Here is a 19,255-nt window from a genome sequence, read left to right on the forward strand (position 1 = left end):
GCTGGGCTTGTGCTTTACTGAGTATCCTTGTAGATATTATTTAATTATTTCTACATCTTTGAGAATATTCTAAAAACAATTTACGGTGCCCTTCCCGTAAACGGACAACTCTCATAAACGGACAAATTTTTTGGTCCCATGAACGTCCGTTTAACGGAGGTTTCACTGTATATATATATATAGTCGAACCTCGATTTCACGAATTTTTCGATATCTCGAAGGAAAAAAAAATTCCCTTCAAATTTCCTATACACTCAATGTTAAACAAAAACTTGATTTCACGAAATTTTTTTTCTAATCCCTCGATAACTTGAATTTTTGTTTTGAAATAAAAATTCCCTTCAAATTTCTATACACTCAATGTTAAAAAAAACTTGATTTCAAGAATTTTTTTTTCTAATCCCTCGATAACTTGAATTTTTTCCCCTCCCATAGAAAGTGCAGATTTTTTTTCTAAAATTAAAAAAATATTTAAAAAATAATAATTTAAGAATGGCTGACAAGGCATGGAATGATGTGTCTTCCTCTACAATAATGAATGGCTTCAAGAAGTCTGGATTCATTAAAGATCACAAAAGTAGTCAAACAATCAATATCATTAATTCTACTGAAAACTACAACGAAAATGATTGGGACAGATTGACCGGACTCATGAAGCTTGATGACATGGAATTTCATGACTTTGTAAACGTAGATGATGCAGTAACAATGTGTGGTCAGTGGGATGACAATGATATTATCTCTCAAACGAAAGCTTCTTGTGAACTATCAGAAGAGGATGAGGATATCGAAGATTTTCTGAAACAAGCACTTTCTGCAGTGGACACCGTAAGGAGATTTATTGAGAGGCAGCTGAATATGTCAGAGGAAACATTTAAAGCTATAGTCCGCTTAGAAAGTGTTATAGACTAACTTTCTGACACATCTCTAAAGCAAACAATAATTGGATCTTTTTTTAAATGAAAGTGTAAAAAGTGTTTTTAGAATAAATATGGAATAGTAAATAAGGTATGTAAAGAGCATTTTTCTTTATTCTTCCATCGATAACATTGATGTCGATATCTCGAATTTTTCTCCTCTCCCTTCAAGTTCGAGATATCGAGGTTTGACTGTGTGTGTGTGACAATATATATATATTATACACATAGATTTCTGTTTATTAAAAAAAAATTCCTTTTCAGCCAATATATGAGGAAAAAATCAAATTCATTGCTATTATGAATAAAATTGCCATTTTATTACCTTTATTATAACGTAAAAATTTAAAACAGAGTATGTAGCGAAATTTTCAAACAAAAAATAAGCACTTTTCAAGCACTCAAAAAATATTTTTAAGCACTTTAAAAAAATATCATAATCAGACAGGGCTGGCAAGTTTGTGACAATTGATGGTTTTATTTGCTTGACAGTGACAATACGTCACCAACGACGAAATTAACAAGAAAAATAAAATTTTCTATCTCTATTAATGGCTTTTAGAAAACGAAAATTGAAAATAAGCACCTTTTAAAAACTCTAAGCATCCTGCAAAACAAATTAATTACCTCCTCATATTGATATTTCCTTCTACTGACAATGACATTTTCAATGCCAGCCCGGTCACCATATTTCTTCTCATGGATGGTGTAGTTCTTAAACAGTTCTTGGGCTTTCTCCTTTGGTATGTTATCAAGGGCATACTTGTAAATAACCCTAACACGATCATGCTGTACAAAATAAAAGAAATAAATTATAAACTACACTCATGTCCATAAATTAAGGATAATTCAGAATCACACAGAAATCAAACTCTAAAATTAAAATTTCACTTGTAGAATTATCACACACATCCTGAAGAAGAATATGCAAATTACAGGAAACCACTAGATGACGCTGGTAGTATGGCACAATGACGAGAGTGTAAGAGAGGGGTATATAAGGAATGGTGGCAAAGAAGTAAAATTGTTCACAAGCGCTTTAAAAGCCTTTCAGTGCAATAACCGTATAGTTATGGCACAAAGGAAGCATTTGGGTGATTTTTTATGTGGCAGAATCATCGGACGACTGGAATGTGGATGTACCCAGCTGGAAGTATCCGAAGAACTTGGAATCACCCAGAGGGTCATCTCCAGGCTTTGGCAACGATTCCAAGATGATGGTAATGTGAGTAGACGTTACAGCACAGGTCGCCCCCGAGTTACAACACCGAATGAAGACCGGTATTTGGCAGTTACTGCCAAAAGAAACAGACTGAGCACAGCATAAGACCTGTCTCGTCAGCTCTCTTCAGCTACCAGTACGACAGTTTCAAGGCAGACCGTGTACAGACGCTTAGGGCACATTGGTGTATATACTCATAGGCCTGTCAGATGTGTTCCACTTACCGCAACTCACTGTCGCCTGCTGTAGAGAGCATGCATTGTGGACACCGCAACAGTGGTCTTGTGTGATGTTTTCGAACGAGGGCAGGTTTAGTTTGCAGTCTGATTCTCACCGGACTTTCATATGGAGGGAGCCAGGTACCCGTTACCACCAAGGAAACACCGTTACGGTGGTGCAGGATGGGTCATTTGGGGAAGAATTAGTCTTGGTTCCAGAATTGACCTGCATGTTCAGAGTGCAACGATGACGGGCTACATCTATAGCGATGTCATTCTGGAACAACATGTACAGTTGTTTCGGGGCGGCATAGGTGCTGAATTTCTGTTTATGGACGACAACGCTCGTCCTCACCGTGCAAACATTGTAGATGAATGCCTTCAATCGGAGGATATCATCCGTATGGATTGGCCAGCATACTCACACGACTTGAATCCAATAGAGCATGTGTGGGATATGCTTGGCCGATGAATTACCCGTCAACACCCTCCCGCCTGTCTACCGGACCTTTGGAGGGCATTGCTTGATGAGTGGTGTAATATTCCCCAAGATCAGATTGATAATTTGATACTCAGCATGCCTAGGCGTTGTACAGCCTGTATTGCATCGTCCGGGAGACATACTCCGCATTAACCATCATACTAACCATGTTATACTGTTTTTCGTAAATTTGCTCCAGGGAGTAAAAATTGCAATTTTTATTAATTATGTCAAACATATAGCATCTTTTTTGCTCTTTACAGTTTACAAATAGACTTTACAAATAAGTCAAATTTGTTTGGCTTCTGTCGCTTTCTGTGCCTGAACTTCATTATCCTTAATTTATGGACATGAGTGTAGTATAATTCTATATAAGTGATTAAAAAACATTCAAATTTTTCATGTCTAACAAGAAAATGTCCATAAGTTTTTTTTTTTGCTTCATAAAAGTTCCTCATTACCATTTAATTATTTTATACAATTTTCTTATTTATAATTCTACATAGCTGCCAGAAAAACATCCAGTAGATTTTATGAAACAATATAAATTTCATGATAATTGCTGCATAATGTACTAAATACTTTACACATAGGGTATTTTAGTGATTTTTATTGTTATCGAAATAGAAAAACTTCAATATTTTCCAGTTATGATTGACATTAAACATACTTGAAATGTTATGTATTGTGTTTAATCATAAGTTCGAATATTAACAGGCATGTAATTCATCAAAGCTAGAAGATTTTTTTAAAATTAATTTAAAAAGAGAGTTCTGAATAAAAAAAAGTTTTGAACTGATTTCTACAATTGAGGTTCGCTTCATTATGTATTAGTTAAGCTTATTAAAATATTCAAGCAATAATCAGTACAAAAATTCTATTTCAATAGGGATTTTCTTAGGCAATTTACCAAATTTTAGGGAATTTTCTAAAATCTACAAAAACCAGGAGAATTTTAATTAAACCAGTAGACCAGGNAGAAATAAATTATAAACTATGTAGTATAATTCTATATAAGTGATTAAAAAACATTCAAATTTTTCATGTCTAACAAGAAAATGCTTCAGTACAATATAATCAGTAAATAACAGAATTTGCTTCATAAAAGTTCCTCATTACCATTTAATTATTTTATACATTTTTCTTATTTATAATTCTACATAGCTGCCAGAAAAACATCCAGTAGATTTTACGAAACAATATAAATTTCATGATAATTGCTGCATAATGTACTAAAAACTTTACACATAGGGTATTTAAGTGATTTTTATTGTTATCGAAATAGAAAGTTATGATTGACATTAAACATACTTGAAATGTTATGTATTGTGTTTAATCATAATTTCGAATATTAACAGGCATGTAATTCATCCAAGCTAGAAGATTTTTTTTAAATTAATTTAAAAAGAGAGTTCTGAATAAAAAAAAGTTTTGAACTGATTTCTACAATTGAGGTTCGCTTCATTATGTATTAGTTAAGCTTATTAAAATATTCAAGCAATAATCAGTACAAAAATTCTATTTCAATAGGGATTTTCTTAGGCAATTTACCAAATTTTAGGGAATTTTCTAAAATCTACAAAAACCAGGAGAATTTTAATTAAACCAGTAGACCAGGAGAAACTGGCAAAAACCAGTAGTCTACTGGAAAATCCAGTAGAGTTGGCAGCTATGATTCTATATGAATTCAACTATAAAAAATTTTTTAATTTTTATTTATTTTAATTATTCATTTGCATTATTTCAGTTGTCAAAAACAAATGAACATTTGAAACTTTATCATGCTTTATGTATATTAATATTCACATTTTCTCTTTTAGTATGATCTATGGCTCTATAGTCCTGTCTCTTGTTTTTGCCCTTATTTCTTTAATGTGTAGTTATAGATTTGTCCATTAATGTTGAATTAAAATAGTTTTCAATTTTTAATCATTCGATTTTTGGATGCTTTAATATAATTTGTTTTCTAGAAAGCCGTTCATCCAGGGGTGATTGTGGGCCCAACTTAAAAATCTTGAACATTTCTTGAGTAAAATCATTCAAAAAATTAATATCCTTATAAATTTAAAACATTGAAATTTTCAAAACATGACATTACCAATGAATTATAATTAAAAATGAATAATTATGCGTAAGTTAACATTTATCTCTAATCACATTTATTATTCTACCAGAAAAAATATTTACAAATGAAAGAGATGCCAAGTATAAATGCTAGTTCGAATATTTTTAAATAAAATATACCAGAATTTTATATATAAATGTGATCGATGATTTCTTGAAACTTCTGGACTTTGGATTCCCTGAAACTTTCGGATCGCGGTTAGCGAAAAATCAGGATTTTTTCCGGAGTACAATCACCCCTGTTCATCCCAGATGAACCCCGATGGAGTAGCAAGATAAGTTTTTAACTTCACTTTTACTTGTGTGAAAACTTAAAATTAATAGTCGTAATTAGAATAATGAGAATCAAGACTAAAATAAATTTTTAAAAAATAACTCATATAAGAGTTTTTACACTTTTAAATGATATAGGAAGACCATTAAGTTTGTAATAAATCATAATCTCATTAGAATTTATTCATATCACATTCATAAGCAACTAAATAGTTAGTATTGAAAAGAAATACCAATAATGTATAAACAAAATATTGATGCTTAAATCATAATGATAATCTTTACTTTCATCATCATCATCATTGAAGTAACTATAAAGTAAAACTTTATAATCAAATTGGAATATTAAAAAATAACACGTTTAATAAGGCACATTTTTGAAAACATGTTATAACTAAGTTTGTCAAGAGTAGTTTCCCTTTTACACAGAACTCAATGTGTATAATTGAAACGTAAATACAGTCAAACCCCGCTATAGTGAATCTTCAAGGGACCGAAATTTTGGTTCACTATATCCGTTCCGCAGGCAATTTAACTAATGGCTCCCAAACTCCTCCCTTTACACATTATTTAAATAAATGACTGAAAAATATTATTTAGTAATAAAAAATGTGTTATTTTTTATTACTCTTCGTCTTGCTTACAAAAAAAATAAAAATTAGTAATCTTTAGCTGATGAGCAATCCTGACAGAAAATCCATATTGATTCCACTGACACCTTACAGGTGCACTATCTTCCAGGGTTGGAAATATCTGCTTGGTTTGTTTAGAGATGGGAAAGTGAGATAAAAGAAGCTTATCGCTAAATTCCACTCTATAGATGGTTTTAAAAATCGGTATATGTATTTATTTTAAAGTAAAAATTTCAAACTTTTTACAAAAAAATGAAGAAAAAAATCAGTTGAAGACAGATAAAAGTTCATTATATCCAACTTCCTCACTTTTTTGGTTCACTATATCCACAAAAAATAACATTATACGTGTATAGCAATGCACAGGACCTAACATTTCGTTCACTATATCCGGGAGTTCACTATAAACCGTGTTCACTATAGCGGAGTTTGACTGCATGTATGTGTTGAATCTGTGCCAGATGACTAACTGAAATCCAAGGGAGAAGAAGTTTCTCCTTTATATATTTTCCTTATTATAGTTTGTCTACGGTAAGAACTCCCCCTTCCACTAAGTCTGAGGCCGTCTGCTGCTATGGAAACAAGAAAAGCGCATTTCAGGGAAGGTAGCTACTTTTCCCTCAAGAACTAACATAGTAGACCTGAAGAAAAATATTCCCTTTCTCTTGCCGACCCAAGCCAAAACCTCTCCTAAACAGTGACCCCACACACCCACTTGAAGTAGTTACACCACCTTACGGCCACGGATCCAGACAAATGGCATGGGGAGCGCCGTGATGGCTGAGGGGATAGAGCGATTGCCGTCCAACGCAGTGAACCGGGTTCAAATCCCACTCGATACTAATCCCTCATCCGGCTTGCACCGACCACGACCACAGTGCTGACATGAAATATCCTCAGTGGTAGACGGATCACGGGTTAGAGTCCCTTTGCCGTCAGGCTAATCGTGGGAGGTTCTCGTGGTCTTCCTCTCCATGTAACGCAAATGAGGGTTAGTTCAATCAAAAAGTCCTCCACGAAGGCAAATTTCTCCCAATACTTGATCCAGGAGTTCCCTTGTCTTCCGGATTGGGTTCAAAATTACAAGGCTACAGCGTTGAACATGAGTGGTCGTAAGCCCAAAAATTGAGTCGGCTGTTCAATGTCGGTTATAAAATAAAATGGCATGGGGAGTTCTTACTCCAGACAAACTATAAATGTGTTTCTTTACATTTGTGACCTGCTATGATTATATCAGGAAGATGTTCAAACATTGAGATAATATAGAACTGGCCACATTCTACAGAGTTTTTAATGTACTTTAACCAGGCAAGTCATGACGATGCAGATCTGTCAGCATATTTTAAAATATTAATAAGTTTGAACATAAGTTCACTTTTTTTTAAACTAAAATCTTTCTTCTTTATCACTTTTGTTTCACAACAACCATTTTTTTTTATTACTAATCTTTTTTTTTTTTAACTACTTTCATCTAAAATTACTGAAGCAAGTAAACATTTTGAAAAATCACATAGTATCTATTTAACTGCTTTAGGGGTGATTGTGAATCCAACTCAAAAATCCTAAAAATTTCTTGAGTAAAATCATTAATGACGCATTTAAAAAAAAATTATTGTCTTTATAAATTTAGAGCATTGCTACTTTTAAAACATGAAATTCTAAATAAATTATATGCAGCATAATTTAAATGAATAATTATGTATAAGTTTACTTTTATCTCTAATCACATTTATTATTCTAATAGAAAAAAATATTTACAAATGAAAGATGTGAAGTATAAATTCCAGTTCTAATATTTTTAAATAAAATATACAAGAATTTTTATACATAAATGTGATTGATGATTTCTTGAAATTTCTGGACCTAGGATTTCCGGAACGCGGTTAGGGTAAAATGCCGAATTTTTTCAAAGCCAGGGTATCTGCTACATTTTAGATTTTCAAATTCATGACATTTCATGACTCATTCCAAGAATTTTTCATGACTTAATGAAGTTACTATTTTCTCCAACAAAAACACAACAATAAATTTAAAAAAGCTTTACAAAATAATTCATTGAAATGATAGGTATAATCAAAACTTATACTCTGCATCTTCATATTTACAGATTTTAAATACAAAAAAAACAGAGCAAAGAAAGAATTGAAGCAATAAAATAGCTGAAAAAAATACAAAAGCGAATAATTTTTTTCTCCTTTTTTTTCTGCAGAATTACATTCTAAAGATACTTTTCTTGTTCATCGGAAAGGAAAATAATACTCCAGATTTTTCTGCTCTCATTTCGGAATAGAAAAACTTGCCAATGACTGGCTTGCCTTCAGCTAAAATTTTAAATTGATAAAATAAAAAATAATTACAAAAATTCAGAAATCACAGACATTTAAAAGATAATTCGCTCTAGAAATTATGTTTTTTTTCTTTCATTTTTTGAAAGAACACCATAATTTTTTAAAGAACACGATAAAAACATTTTATATTTTAATCAAATATGACTGTGAGTGGGGATTTTGTTACACATTCAGATATTCGGAACATCATGAAATTGGGGAAGGGGAGGGGATTCCATTTTAAAAATTAGATTTTTCGGAGACCTAAATTCATGACTTTTCATTATTTTTTTAAAAAATAGTTAAAATCATGACATTTCATGACAAATTTTGTTCAATACCTAAATTCATGACTTTCCAGGTGTGCAGATAACCTGAGAGCACAATAACCTTTGCCTCTTAAAATGCAAATAATTTTTTTAAATATCTTAAATAAAAAGTCATGCCTTTACCTCCCTTTGGTTTTCTTCAAATTTAGCAAAAGCAACAAAGAGTTTCTCATCCATGAATTCTTCTCCATAAAAGTCCACAGATCGTTCATAAACAGTTCTCGCTCTGAGGATAAATCCGTTCGTCTCTTCAAATTTGGCAAACCTTATCCAATTCTTCACATCAGGATGACAAATTACAAGTGAAAATAAAGTTAAGGACTGACATATAGCATCAAATATTTTAGAAAGAGATATTCTGAAAACCAGTGGTCGGAGCTAACCTGCAACTTTTTTTCGTGGTTAGTAGATTTGTTTAGTACAGGGATGGCGAACCAATGGCACGAGACACAATATTTTGAGCACGCCACCGATCATAAAATTCACTATGATGCATATTGACAATTAAATTAGAATTCGCAAAAAGCAAACAAGAAAAAAACAATTATTAACAAAAAAATTAACAATTAATGCCAAAAGAAAAATAATAATAAAAAACAAGCTAACAATAAATAACTAGCAAAAAAATAATAATAAAATAACAGTCCTGCTTAAACTAACATTTTACAACCAAATGTAAGTTATTTGTCATCTAATCTGCAACAACAGAAGTCACACTCTNTGAACATTTTAGAATGTCATGCCTATTTGTACAGTTTCAAATTACTGAGAATCAAATTAGAAATTTATTATAATTATTTTCTTGCTTAAACTAACATTTTACAACCAAATGTAAGTTATTTGTCATCTAATCTGCAACAACAGAAGGCACACTCTTTGTTACTTTAAGTTGAACAAGTATAACTGAGACATTGCAAAATGTGTTGTTTTTTTTCATTATAAATAGTTTGAGTTGATACTATTTTGTATTATTATTTTTTCAATAATTGAGAAGACAAAATTATTTGACAGCACGTCTATGACCACATTAAAAAAAAAAATTTTTTAAAAATGGCAGGTTGGTGCATAAAGGTTCGCCGCTTACTTTTTAAACAGGGTGCGTAGCCAAATTATTCAACAAAAAATATTTTTAAGCACTTTAAAAAAAGATAATTCCGCAGAGTGGGAAAGTTTTTGACAATTGACTGTTTTATCTTGTTTTAACTGTCATGTCAAAGAACTTTTTGGCATTGTTTTTGACAATTGTCAAAAAAATCATGAAATTTCAAATCATGTAAAACGAATAGCGTTTTCTTACGCTACGGACAGGCAATACGCCGAAATAAATTAAGGTTGAATTAATTGTGAAAATGCTGAATAGAACAACGGAAACTGTGTCTTTTCGCATAATTCGAAGTGAAAATCAACATAGTAAACGAAAATTATTATTCTGAAAGAGGGAGAATTAAGCACTTTTCAAACACTCCCAATGAAAAAAAGCACCTTTAAGGGCTTTTAAAAAACGAAAATCAAAAATAAGCACCTTTAGGCACTTTTTAAAAACACTACGAACCCTGTTAAAAAAAGTAGAATAGCGAGTAATGTGATATAAAGAAACATTAGTTTGTAGCAATTAGTGGCAACTACTGACAGACTAATAAACAGAACAATCCTGTTTTTAAAATAAATTCTTATAATAACACTTGTATTATAGTCTTACTCTTTTTTTAAAAAAAGAGTATTTTTTTTAAAAAAAAGATCCGACAATTTTTAATATTTTGAAGGCTGATCCAGAAGATATTAATAAACTGTACTGCTTTTTAAATTTATTACAATGCTTTTTTTTCTTCACCAAATCATTAATTTTAAAGTTAAAATTATTTAAACGGCATAAATTTTGCACAGTTATCAAAGAATTCATTACATGAACAGATGAAAGACTTGAGGTGATAAGTCAAACTTTTTGTAAAAATATGTCATTTTTCAGAGTTGCCACTCAAATCAGGAAGAAAATAAAATTTCCTGTGTTTTCCCCGTACATGTTATACACAATATATTATGAAGAAACAGAGCTATTACTGCAGGGTTGCCACAGAAAAAAAATGAATAAAATAGTTGCTTTTAGTAGCCTAGAGCATGAAAATAGTTGCCTAAATAAGAACAAAAATTCAGCAAAAATAAGAGAAAAATTTTATTAAATGACTCAATTTTCATATACCATGATCCATTTAGTCAAGCTGGTGGCAAATATGATAATTTTTATATAAACGGTAGTATTCTAGCAATAAAATTTTATATAAAAAAAAATTGTATATTTGTAGAAAATTAAATACTTTTAATTACTAGAATTCATTCAAAAAATACTTTTTCATTAAAAAAAAAAACACTTATTCAAGAAATTTTCCCTTTTATCAATAATTGATTTGGCATATATATATAGTGTGAAAAGTGATTACTCAAATTAAAAAATCATGCATCTTAATATTGTATTAAAAATTGGGGTTTTTAAAATCTTGCAGAATTTCGTAGCAATAACCGTTGAAAAGGAGATCGAGAAACGAAATAAACTTGCGACGAAATTTGTGCAAATTGAATGCATTAAAAAGTGATGACTCAAATTTGCAATCTAAAATTTTTCATTTTTTATTGTTTTAATTATTTATTTAATATTTTCAAATTTAATTTTACTTTACATTTTTTATCTTTTAAGAAAAGAAATTCAGTGTGTTCAGAAGATTTCGCGAGCTGCAAGTTTTCAACCCAATTTATTCTAAAAAAACATTCCACTTTATGCTAAAAAATCATCGCTACGAGTACAGGAAAGTCTCCTTTTCCTGAAAATAATTGCTTTTTTAGCCTTTTCAGGCAAAAAATGTTGTCATAGTCGCCTCATGCTGAAAATAGTTGTAAATAGTTGCATTTCAGTCGCCTGTGGCAACCCTGTTACTGTGTTCTTGCATTAGCTATAATTGGGGATAACTATAGTAAATTTAATGGAGGGAAAAACTTAGAGGAAAAAGGGAACAGCTGAACATACTTACATCAGGGATCTGTCTAGGGTATATTTACTACTGTTTCGCGGTACTTTCACAAATGCAATGGTAATTTCACAAGATACTTTTAAAAAAGCAAGTTTTAAGATTCTCTTCTGTGCCTCTTAAAATATTGTTTTTGTGTCCCCCTAAAAAAACGATAAATCCCGGGTTAATTATGCATTTCGACTGGCAATGGAACCGTCTGGCAGGGCTGAAAGCCCATATATACCAAGACGGAAAAGAGTAAAAACTAGTAACAAATAAATGTAATTTTTTAATTTTTTTTCGGGAATCATAAAAATCTATAACTACCAATGGTTTTTAACGGATACAATTTTTATATTGAATTGCTTCTTCGCCCAGAAAATATTAATTACAGTGATTGTTTATTGTTAAGACTAGATAAAATTCTCTCGAATATTATCTAATATTGAAATAGTTCTACCAGTATTTTCTCTTTTCCGTCTCGCTTTCAGGCCTGCCCTCTGGCCGATTGCTATTATGACGTAATAAAAGAATTCACTTCCCACCCTGTTTGTAACAACACTTTTCTTTCCCCATGATTTTTCAAAAATGAAACGACGATGCTCTCCTTCTGTGAACTTCACAGGATGTCGAAATTCGAATTATTATCTCAAACATTATTCTAAATTAATTCTAAAAGACCTTTTCAATGAAATGTTTTTTTTTTCTCTTTGAAACTTTTTTCTGTATAACCTAGTCAAAAATTTTCTCATAATGAAAATAACTTTTAGTGCTAGTAATGTTAAACGCATGATTATATTTTATTCAAATTGAAATTTAACTATAGACAATGATTTTTAAATTTGGATACAATTTTTAAGCTCAAAATTTTACAATAGCAAAATAGTTTCATATATAATATTATATAGTTTTATATATAATATTATAGAGTTTCATAATATATGGGGAAAAATATATAAAATTTTAGCAGTTATAAATGGTTTTTATTTGTAGTGACAATATTTGAAAATATTTTCTTACTTTACCATATTTTTGTGTTGTTTTTTTTAACATAATTTTCAATTTTCACAAATTATGTCTCAATTTTCACAAAATAGACAGCTCTTAAAAAAACCTAGTCAGACCCCTGAGTATAACTGAAATATCATCCTTAAATATCCTACAGGTTACACTTTGAGTGGTCACAATTTTTTAAAAGACAAAAATAAGAAACAAAATTAATTGTATTTTCCAGGTTTTCCCTGAAAAGTGGCAACCCTTTTTTAAAAGTGAACTAACCTTTAGTTTTGTTTCCACATAGGTTTTAAAGTTTCAATACAAGTGTGCAAGTTATAACAGTACATCTTATTGCCCCCAAAGAAATTGTGGCGTTTTCCATCTAAAACTACATTTCACTTATAAGTCTAATTTTTCCCCTTAACCATTTCCCTGTCATTCTGGTCTCAAGCCCTTCATCCACAGTGTTTTAGAGCTATCAAATTTATTATAATATCACTTAACTTTTCAATCATTATTAAACAGAAGTAACAAAACAGAAATATAACAGAACAGAAATATAACAGAACAGAAATATAACAGAACAGAAATATAACAGAACAGAAATATAACAGAACAGAAATATAACAGAACAGAAATATAACAGAACAGAAATATAACAGAACAGAAATATAACAGAACAGAAATATAACAGAACAGAAATATAACAAAACAGAAATATAACAGAACAGAAATATAACAGAACAGAAATATAACAGAACAGAAATATAACAGAACAGAAATATAACAGAACAGAAATATAAATATAAAAGAAATCTTCTCAGAACAAAAGTTAAATTTATTTTTTCTTATTAAAAATCTAAGTTATATACAATAAAGATTATTTTATATATTGTTATTTGTCAAGTCATGCCTATTTGTACAGTTTCAAATTACTGAGAATCAAATTAGAAATTTATTATAATTATTTTCTTGAAATTTCGCTTTTTACTTATGGCTCTTAGATTAATAGTGATTAGTTTTGAGCATCAATGCTGAAAACAGCTTGAGTGCCATATTTAAAATACTGATGTATCATATGAAGTGTCCGAAAAATCAGTTAAGAAATACGACAAATTAAACTATCCAGCTCACTTCAACAATATTGAAATCAACAATTTAATAAATAAAGCTAAACAACGCGAAAAATAAAATAAAATAAACAGATGTAAAATTGTTTGGACCCTCTTCAGTATCCAAACACAGAATAATGAAGAAGGCCCTGGTGATGCTGGTCAATAAGTACACCTATCAAAAAGAAAATGTTTCTTTTTTTTAAAAAACTTAAGTTTTATAGTTAGCATGTTGAGCAATTAAAAGAATTTCATTGTTTTGCTGGAAAAAAAGGTTCAAAATTAAAAACAAAAAATTCTTTGTAGATGTCTGATTAAATAAAATAAAAGGATATAACGTTCGTAAATCTCTCGAGCACGTTCAATTTCTTTGAACCTCAACTCAAACTTGATGTAGGTGAGCCAGGCTTGCTCGTCTGGCTGCCACTCCATCCATCTCTCAAACACTTGCCTGGCACTTGCAACTTTGTCCAGCATTTGTTCCATGTAGATGTATTTGTACCAGAACTGGCTCACTCGGGGAAGAATAGTGACCGCACGGTCAAAAATATTGCGAGCATGATTTACTTGGCGATGCCTAGAAACAGTAACTAACAATTACAAAGCAGGAAAAGCAAGATTACAAAAAAGGAGGAAGAGCAAACAAAATTTTTTGCAATTTTAATCATTAATATTTAGTGTTACCATAGCTGCCAACACGGATAAGAAAAACTCAAGTAGATTTCATGGAATAATATAAATTGCACGAGGAAAACACAGGGAAATTTATACAGGGTGCGTTCTGAAAGTAATGCACATGATTTTATTGTGACTATTGATAGCAGCGCACCCAGATTGGGCAAAAAATGTGGTGGGGGTTTTGTCCTTCCAAACAAGCCTAGTCTCAAATTGTTCCGAGCAATGGGAGAGGTAGGACGTGTCTTCACGCAAAGTCTTTTTTCGATTGAGTCACGGCGTGATAGAGTGTTCGTTTGCTGGAACCGTGGTACACGATAAAGTTTTGTGTGCAACTTGGAAATAATGCGACGGAAAATCATCACATACTTCAAGACGACTTTAAGGAGGAATGCATTCCGAGATCTCAGTGTGGAAGGTGGCACAAGGCCTCCAAGAAGGGTCGGGAGAAGGTCATCGACGAGCCTTGTTCTGGACGCCCAACAACAGCCCAACCCGATGAAAATGTCCAGCATGAGCGTGAAGTTATGAAATCAGACAGTCGGTTAAACATTCAGGTAATCGCTTGCATCCTAAACTTGTCAAAATGTGTGGTAAATGGGATTGTGACGGAGGATTTGCAAATGCGAAGGGTCTGTGCAAAGCTTGTGCCGAAGGTGTTGACGGAGGAGCAAAAAGAAGTTCGAGTTTTGCGCAGTGAAGAATTGCTGGAATTGATGAGTTGGTGCCCCAGCCTCCCTATAGCCCTGACTAGGCACCGTGTGACTTTTTCTTGCTCCCCCGACTGAAACGAGAGCTGAAGGAACGCACTGGGAGTCGGTTAAGAACATCCAAGCTCATGTTACAATGTTCCTGAGAGGCATTCCTGTCGAGGAGTTCCAGAGTGGCAGAATCGTCTCCGCAAGTGTATTGATGCACAGGGGAACTATTTTGAAGAATTTTAACCATTTGTACAAATAGGATCAATAAATCTATTTTTCCCAGAAAATGCACATTACTTTCAGAACGCACCCTGTAGTCATCAAAATAGAAAAACTGCAATATTTTCCACTTATGATGGACATTAAACAAAACATGACAGAAATGTTATGTATTATGTTTACTCATAATTTCGAATATTAATAGGCATTTAATTCATAGAAGATGGTTAAAAGATTTTTTAATCAATTTAATCTAAATAAAAATAAACTGAACATTTTAGAATAAAAAAAGTTTTGAACTGATTACTATTAACATGGATTGCTTCTTTATGTATTAGTAATACTTATTTAAATATTCTAGCAAGTAAACAATAATCTGTACAAAAATTTTATTTCAATAGTGATTTTTTTAAAGAAACTGACTCAATTTTAGGGAATTTTCTAAAATGTACAAAAACCAGGAGAATTTTAATTAAACCAGTAGACCAGGAGAAACTTGCAAGATCCAGTAGAGTTGGCAGCTATGTGTTACTAATTTACCGCCCACAAATTTTAACACCATATTCATATTTCCATATTTATATTTAAAAGTCTGAAATTTAATATTATATAATAAAGACTTATAACCAGTTTCTCAAACTTTTAACAAGAGCATTGATATATCATGCACAATATCTGACATTTAATAATAAAATTTTTTTTTTATTGCTTAACAAAAGGTTAGCAATATAAGATTTTAACTACATAAGATTGAATTACAATGCACAAAAACATAAATATTACTTAACATATGAAAGTGACCATTAGTAAGATTATACATAATGGACAAAACTTAAATATAACTAGTGGAAATGAATGAATCCCTAAATAAACAGCATTTAACAATCAAAGGATTTAATGCTAGTCTTTATGTATAAAAACTAAACTCAGTGGCACAACAGCCCATAGAGGGCCATGGCCTACTATGCTCATCTCAGTTTTCTTGATCTTGGGATCTGGGGTGTAGAAGCAGGTGCTCCGGTTAGGTGGTCACCTGAACGCGAAATCCAAAGTGTTTAGTTCACAAGCATGCTTGGTACTCATTTTGTACTATAACCGTTTCATTTTAATTTTAGTTCTTGTTTAAACCCTATAAATTTCCACTAATTAAAATATTTAATTTAAATTTATATTACTCACTAAAATATGTATTTAATTTTATTTTTATTCTTTCATTCTATAAGCAATTTAGTTTTTTTCCTTCCGTTCGATGTTTTGTTTGTTTATAAATGAACTTTAGTATGATAAAGAAAAAAAATTCCTATAATGCTTATACAGTAGGGAACCGATTATCCGGAACGATCGGGACCATCTCTATTCCGGATAACTGATTTTTCCGGTTTTCTGAATCGCTACAAAAAGCCGTTTTTTTATTGTTAAACCCAACTAAAAAAAAAAAAAAACTATTTGGAAATAATCTTAAAAAGAAGAAAAAACGATGAAGTAATACACTAATGATTATTTCCAAAATGATGGTAAGGTAAGCATCTTTCAAAAAAGAAAGAAAAATCCTAAAATCTTATGAAGAAAAAAACATTTTTTTTAAAAAAATGGCGGGAAAATGTATCGAATTTTGTTCCGGTTTTCTGATTTCCGGATAACGGGTTCTGTACTAGATATACATATTTTTTAAATTTTTTTTAATAAAAAGATATTTAAAAAAAATCTTTTTTTTCATTTTTGAATGATTTTTTAAAATAAGTATTACTTTTCTAAAAATGTATTACTAAGTTTACTGATAAAAGAAATTTAGTGCGAAGAATATATTTTTTATTTATTTAAAAATGTTCGATTATGACCACATTTGAGTCAGCATGTCTAAGTATGAATGCTGCCCTTCTTTAGTCTAACTGATGTGAAAGTGGCACTTTACGCAAATAAAGGTTGTACATTGTTTTTATTAGTAACATTAGAATACGTTTAAAAAAAAGTTTAGAATGATGAATAAAGTCATTGAATGTTTATTTTCTCTAGTTTTTTATATAGGTATGGAAAAATGCATGATAGAAAATTGTTCCCTTTGATAATTTTCAACATTTCAAAACAAAACAAAAATTGTGAAAAGGAAGAAAAAAAGACAAAAACTATTTTTGTGAATAAAACAAAAATATAAACGAGGTGAAGTGGTAATAATATCTACTTTCTATTTCAGGGTGGCCGCTCAAATTTCCCTGATTTTTCCAGGTTTTCAAGGTAAAAATCCTAAACTTTCCAGGTCAATGTGCTTTTTTCCCCTCATAAAGTTTAGGATGGGTACAAGAAAAGTGTCAATATTATAAAGTATTTTATTTAAAATATTATTTTTTTAATGTTATTTTATCATCTTTGATTCACAGCAATTGTGATCACAATCACAGGTGATTGTGAGCCCCAGTCAAAATTCTGGAAAATTTCTTAAGTTAAAAAAAAAATAAAGAAATAAAAAATAAAAAAAATGAAAAATTTAAACAAGGTTTTTTTCCTTTTTCTCATTATTTCTCAGTTTGCTTAAAATATAATTAAAATTTTACGCATACCTATACCATTTACACATACCTATGATGACCTGGAGAAGTAATTAAAATTTAGAAATATGTCTTTCTTTCATGAGTTTATGATTATAAAAAATTAATATTAATCACGAATATAAGCTTATGAAGTATCCCCTTCCTTACAAACAAATAAAATAAATTGTGTTTTTAAGTTCCACCTTTGAAAATTTGATTTCCAGAAACTTCTGTGATCAATGATTTTTCGAAACGTCTGGACCTTCGATCTTCGGAAACTTCCGGAACACTGTTAGCGAAAATTCCGGAAATCCGGATTTTTCCGGAGCACAATCAGCCCTGCTCACAGGATAGAGTGGTCTCAGGTCACCTTACGGGAATGAGGTGACTTGGAAAGGTTCTCTATTCTTTAAAAAACCATGGGAGACCATCAATGAATCAAATTTTGATGCAAGCAAAATATTGATAAGTTGATGGTTTTTCAACTGTTTTGGCAATAAATTTTCCTCTAAAAGTGGGTATAACGGTTGGTAAAATAATTTTAATTAAGAAAATTAGTAAATAATTTAAATTCGTAAAATTAAGACAAATCAAAGAAAAAATTCCAGCTTTTCTTTAAAAAATCCCTGATTTTTCCAGGATTCTGTCAAAATTTCCCTGATTTTTCCAGTATAAAAAAATTCCCTGATAATTTCAGGTTTTCCAGGTGGGTGGCCACCCTATATTTTTTAAAAGCTTCTTTCCATTTTCTTAAAAAATACTCTAAAATGTCTTTTTTCCAAACTTTTTAGGATAAAATATATGATAAAATTTTTTTATTTTAAAATTATAACTTACTTCATTTCCATTTCAGCATATTTCAGCCATAAGGTAACATTTCTGTGTTCAACTGCCAAAGCTCTTTCGTAAACAGAACGAGCCCTGAAAATAAAATTATAAAATTAAGGCATAGAGCTAAAAATATAATAGAACTGAAGTGTACCTACCACTACAAAAATTCAATTCCGATTCCCTAGTATATAAAACATGTTAACTCGATTCTATAGTGGTATATCTTTTCATAGATGAAAGTTGACATTGTAGATGATTACTAGCCCCACATTGGTGACACCCATGGGCGTCACTCTAAAAATATTTCAAGACGGAACTTATTTTTTTGATAAATGAACACAATCTGGAATTATTTACTAGAATTTTCAGACATTTACAGTTCAGCGACTAAAGAATGCATCTTTCTATAATAAGAACTTATATATTATAATTATCAAGTTTTTTTCCTTCCATTTCATTAATTTATTTTTCAAAGCAAACTAGATAAAAATAACAGCTAACCTCGTACATCTTTTTACATCAACTACTGAATAACAAACAACTAATTTTTTCTAAGCTATACATATCTCTATTTATTTTTTCACTTCATCATTATTTAATTTTTGTCCAATCTCTATAATTTTTACTTTTGTTAAAAAATAATAATCTCAATTTAACTTGGGTCAGCATTAAAA

The 19,255-nt window shown here is 30.8% G+C and overlaps 1 protein-coding gene across 1 annotated transcript in view; it reads right to left on the reverse strand.

The window, feature by feature from the left end:
- Positions 1 to 19,255, reverse strand: part of LOC107448709 (pre-mRNA splicing factor crn) — a gene marked incomplete in the record, with an annotated part of 62,554 nt that overhangs the window by 26,630 nt on the left and 16,669 nt on the right. The window contains 3 exon segments of the mRNA XM_071186386.1: positions 1,545 to 1,706; positions 8,647 to 8,825; positions 13,966 to 14,196. Coding sequence (XP_071042487.1) covers positions 1,545 to 1,706; positions 8,647 to 8,825; positions 13,966 to 14,196 — 572 coding nt within the window.

The sequence above is a fragment of the Parasteatoda tepidariorum genome, chromosome 10 (genome assembly GCF_043381705.1).
Source record: "Parasteatoda tepidariorum isolate YZ-2023 chromosome 10, CAS_Ptep_4.0, whole genome shotgun sequence".
Classification (NCBI taxonomy): Eukaryota; Metazoa; Arthropoda; class Arachnida; order Araneae; family Theridiidae; genus Parasteatoda; species Parasteatoda tepidariorum.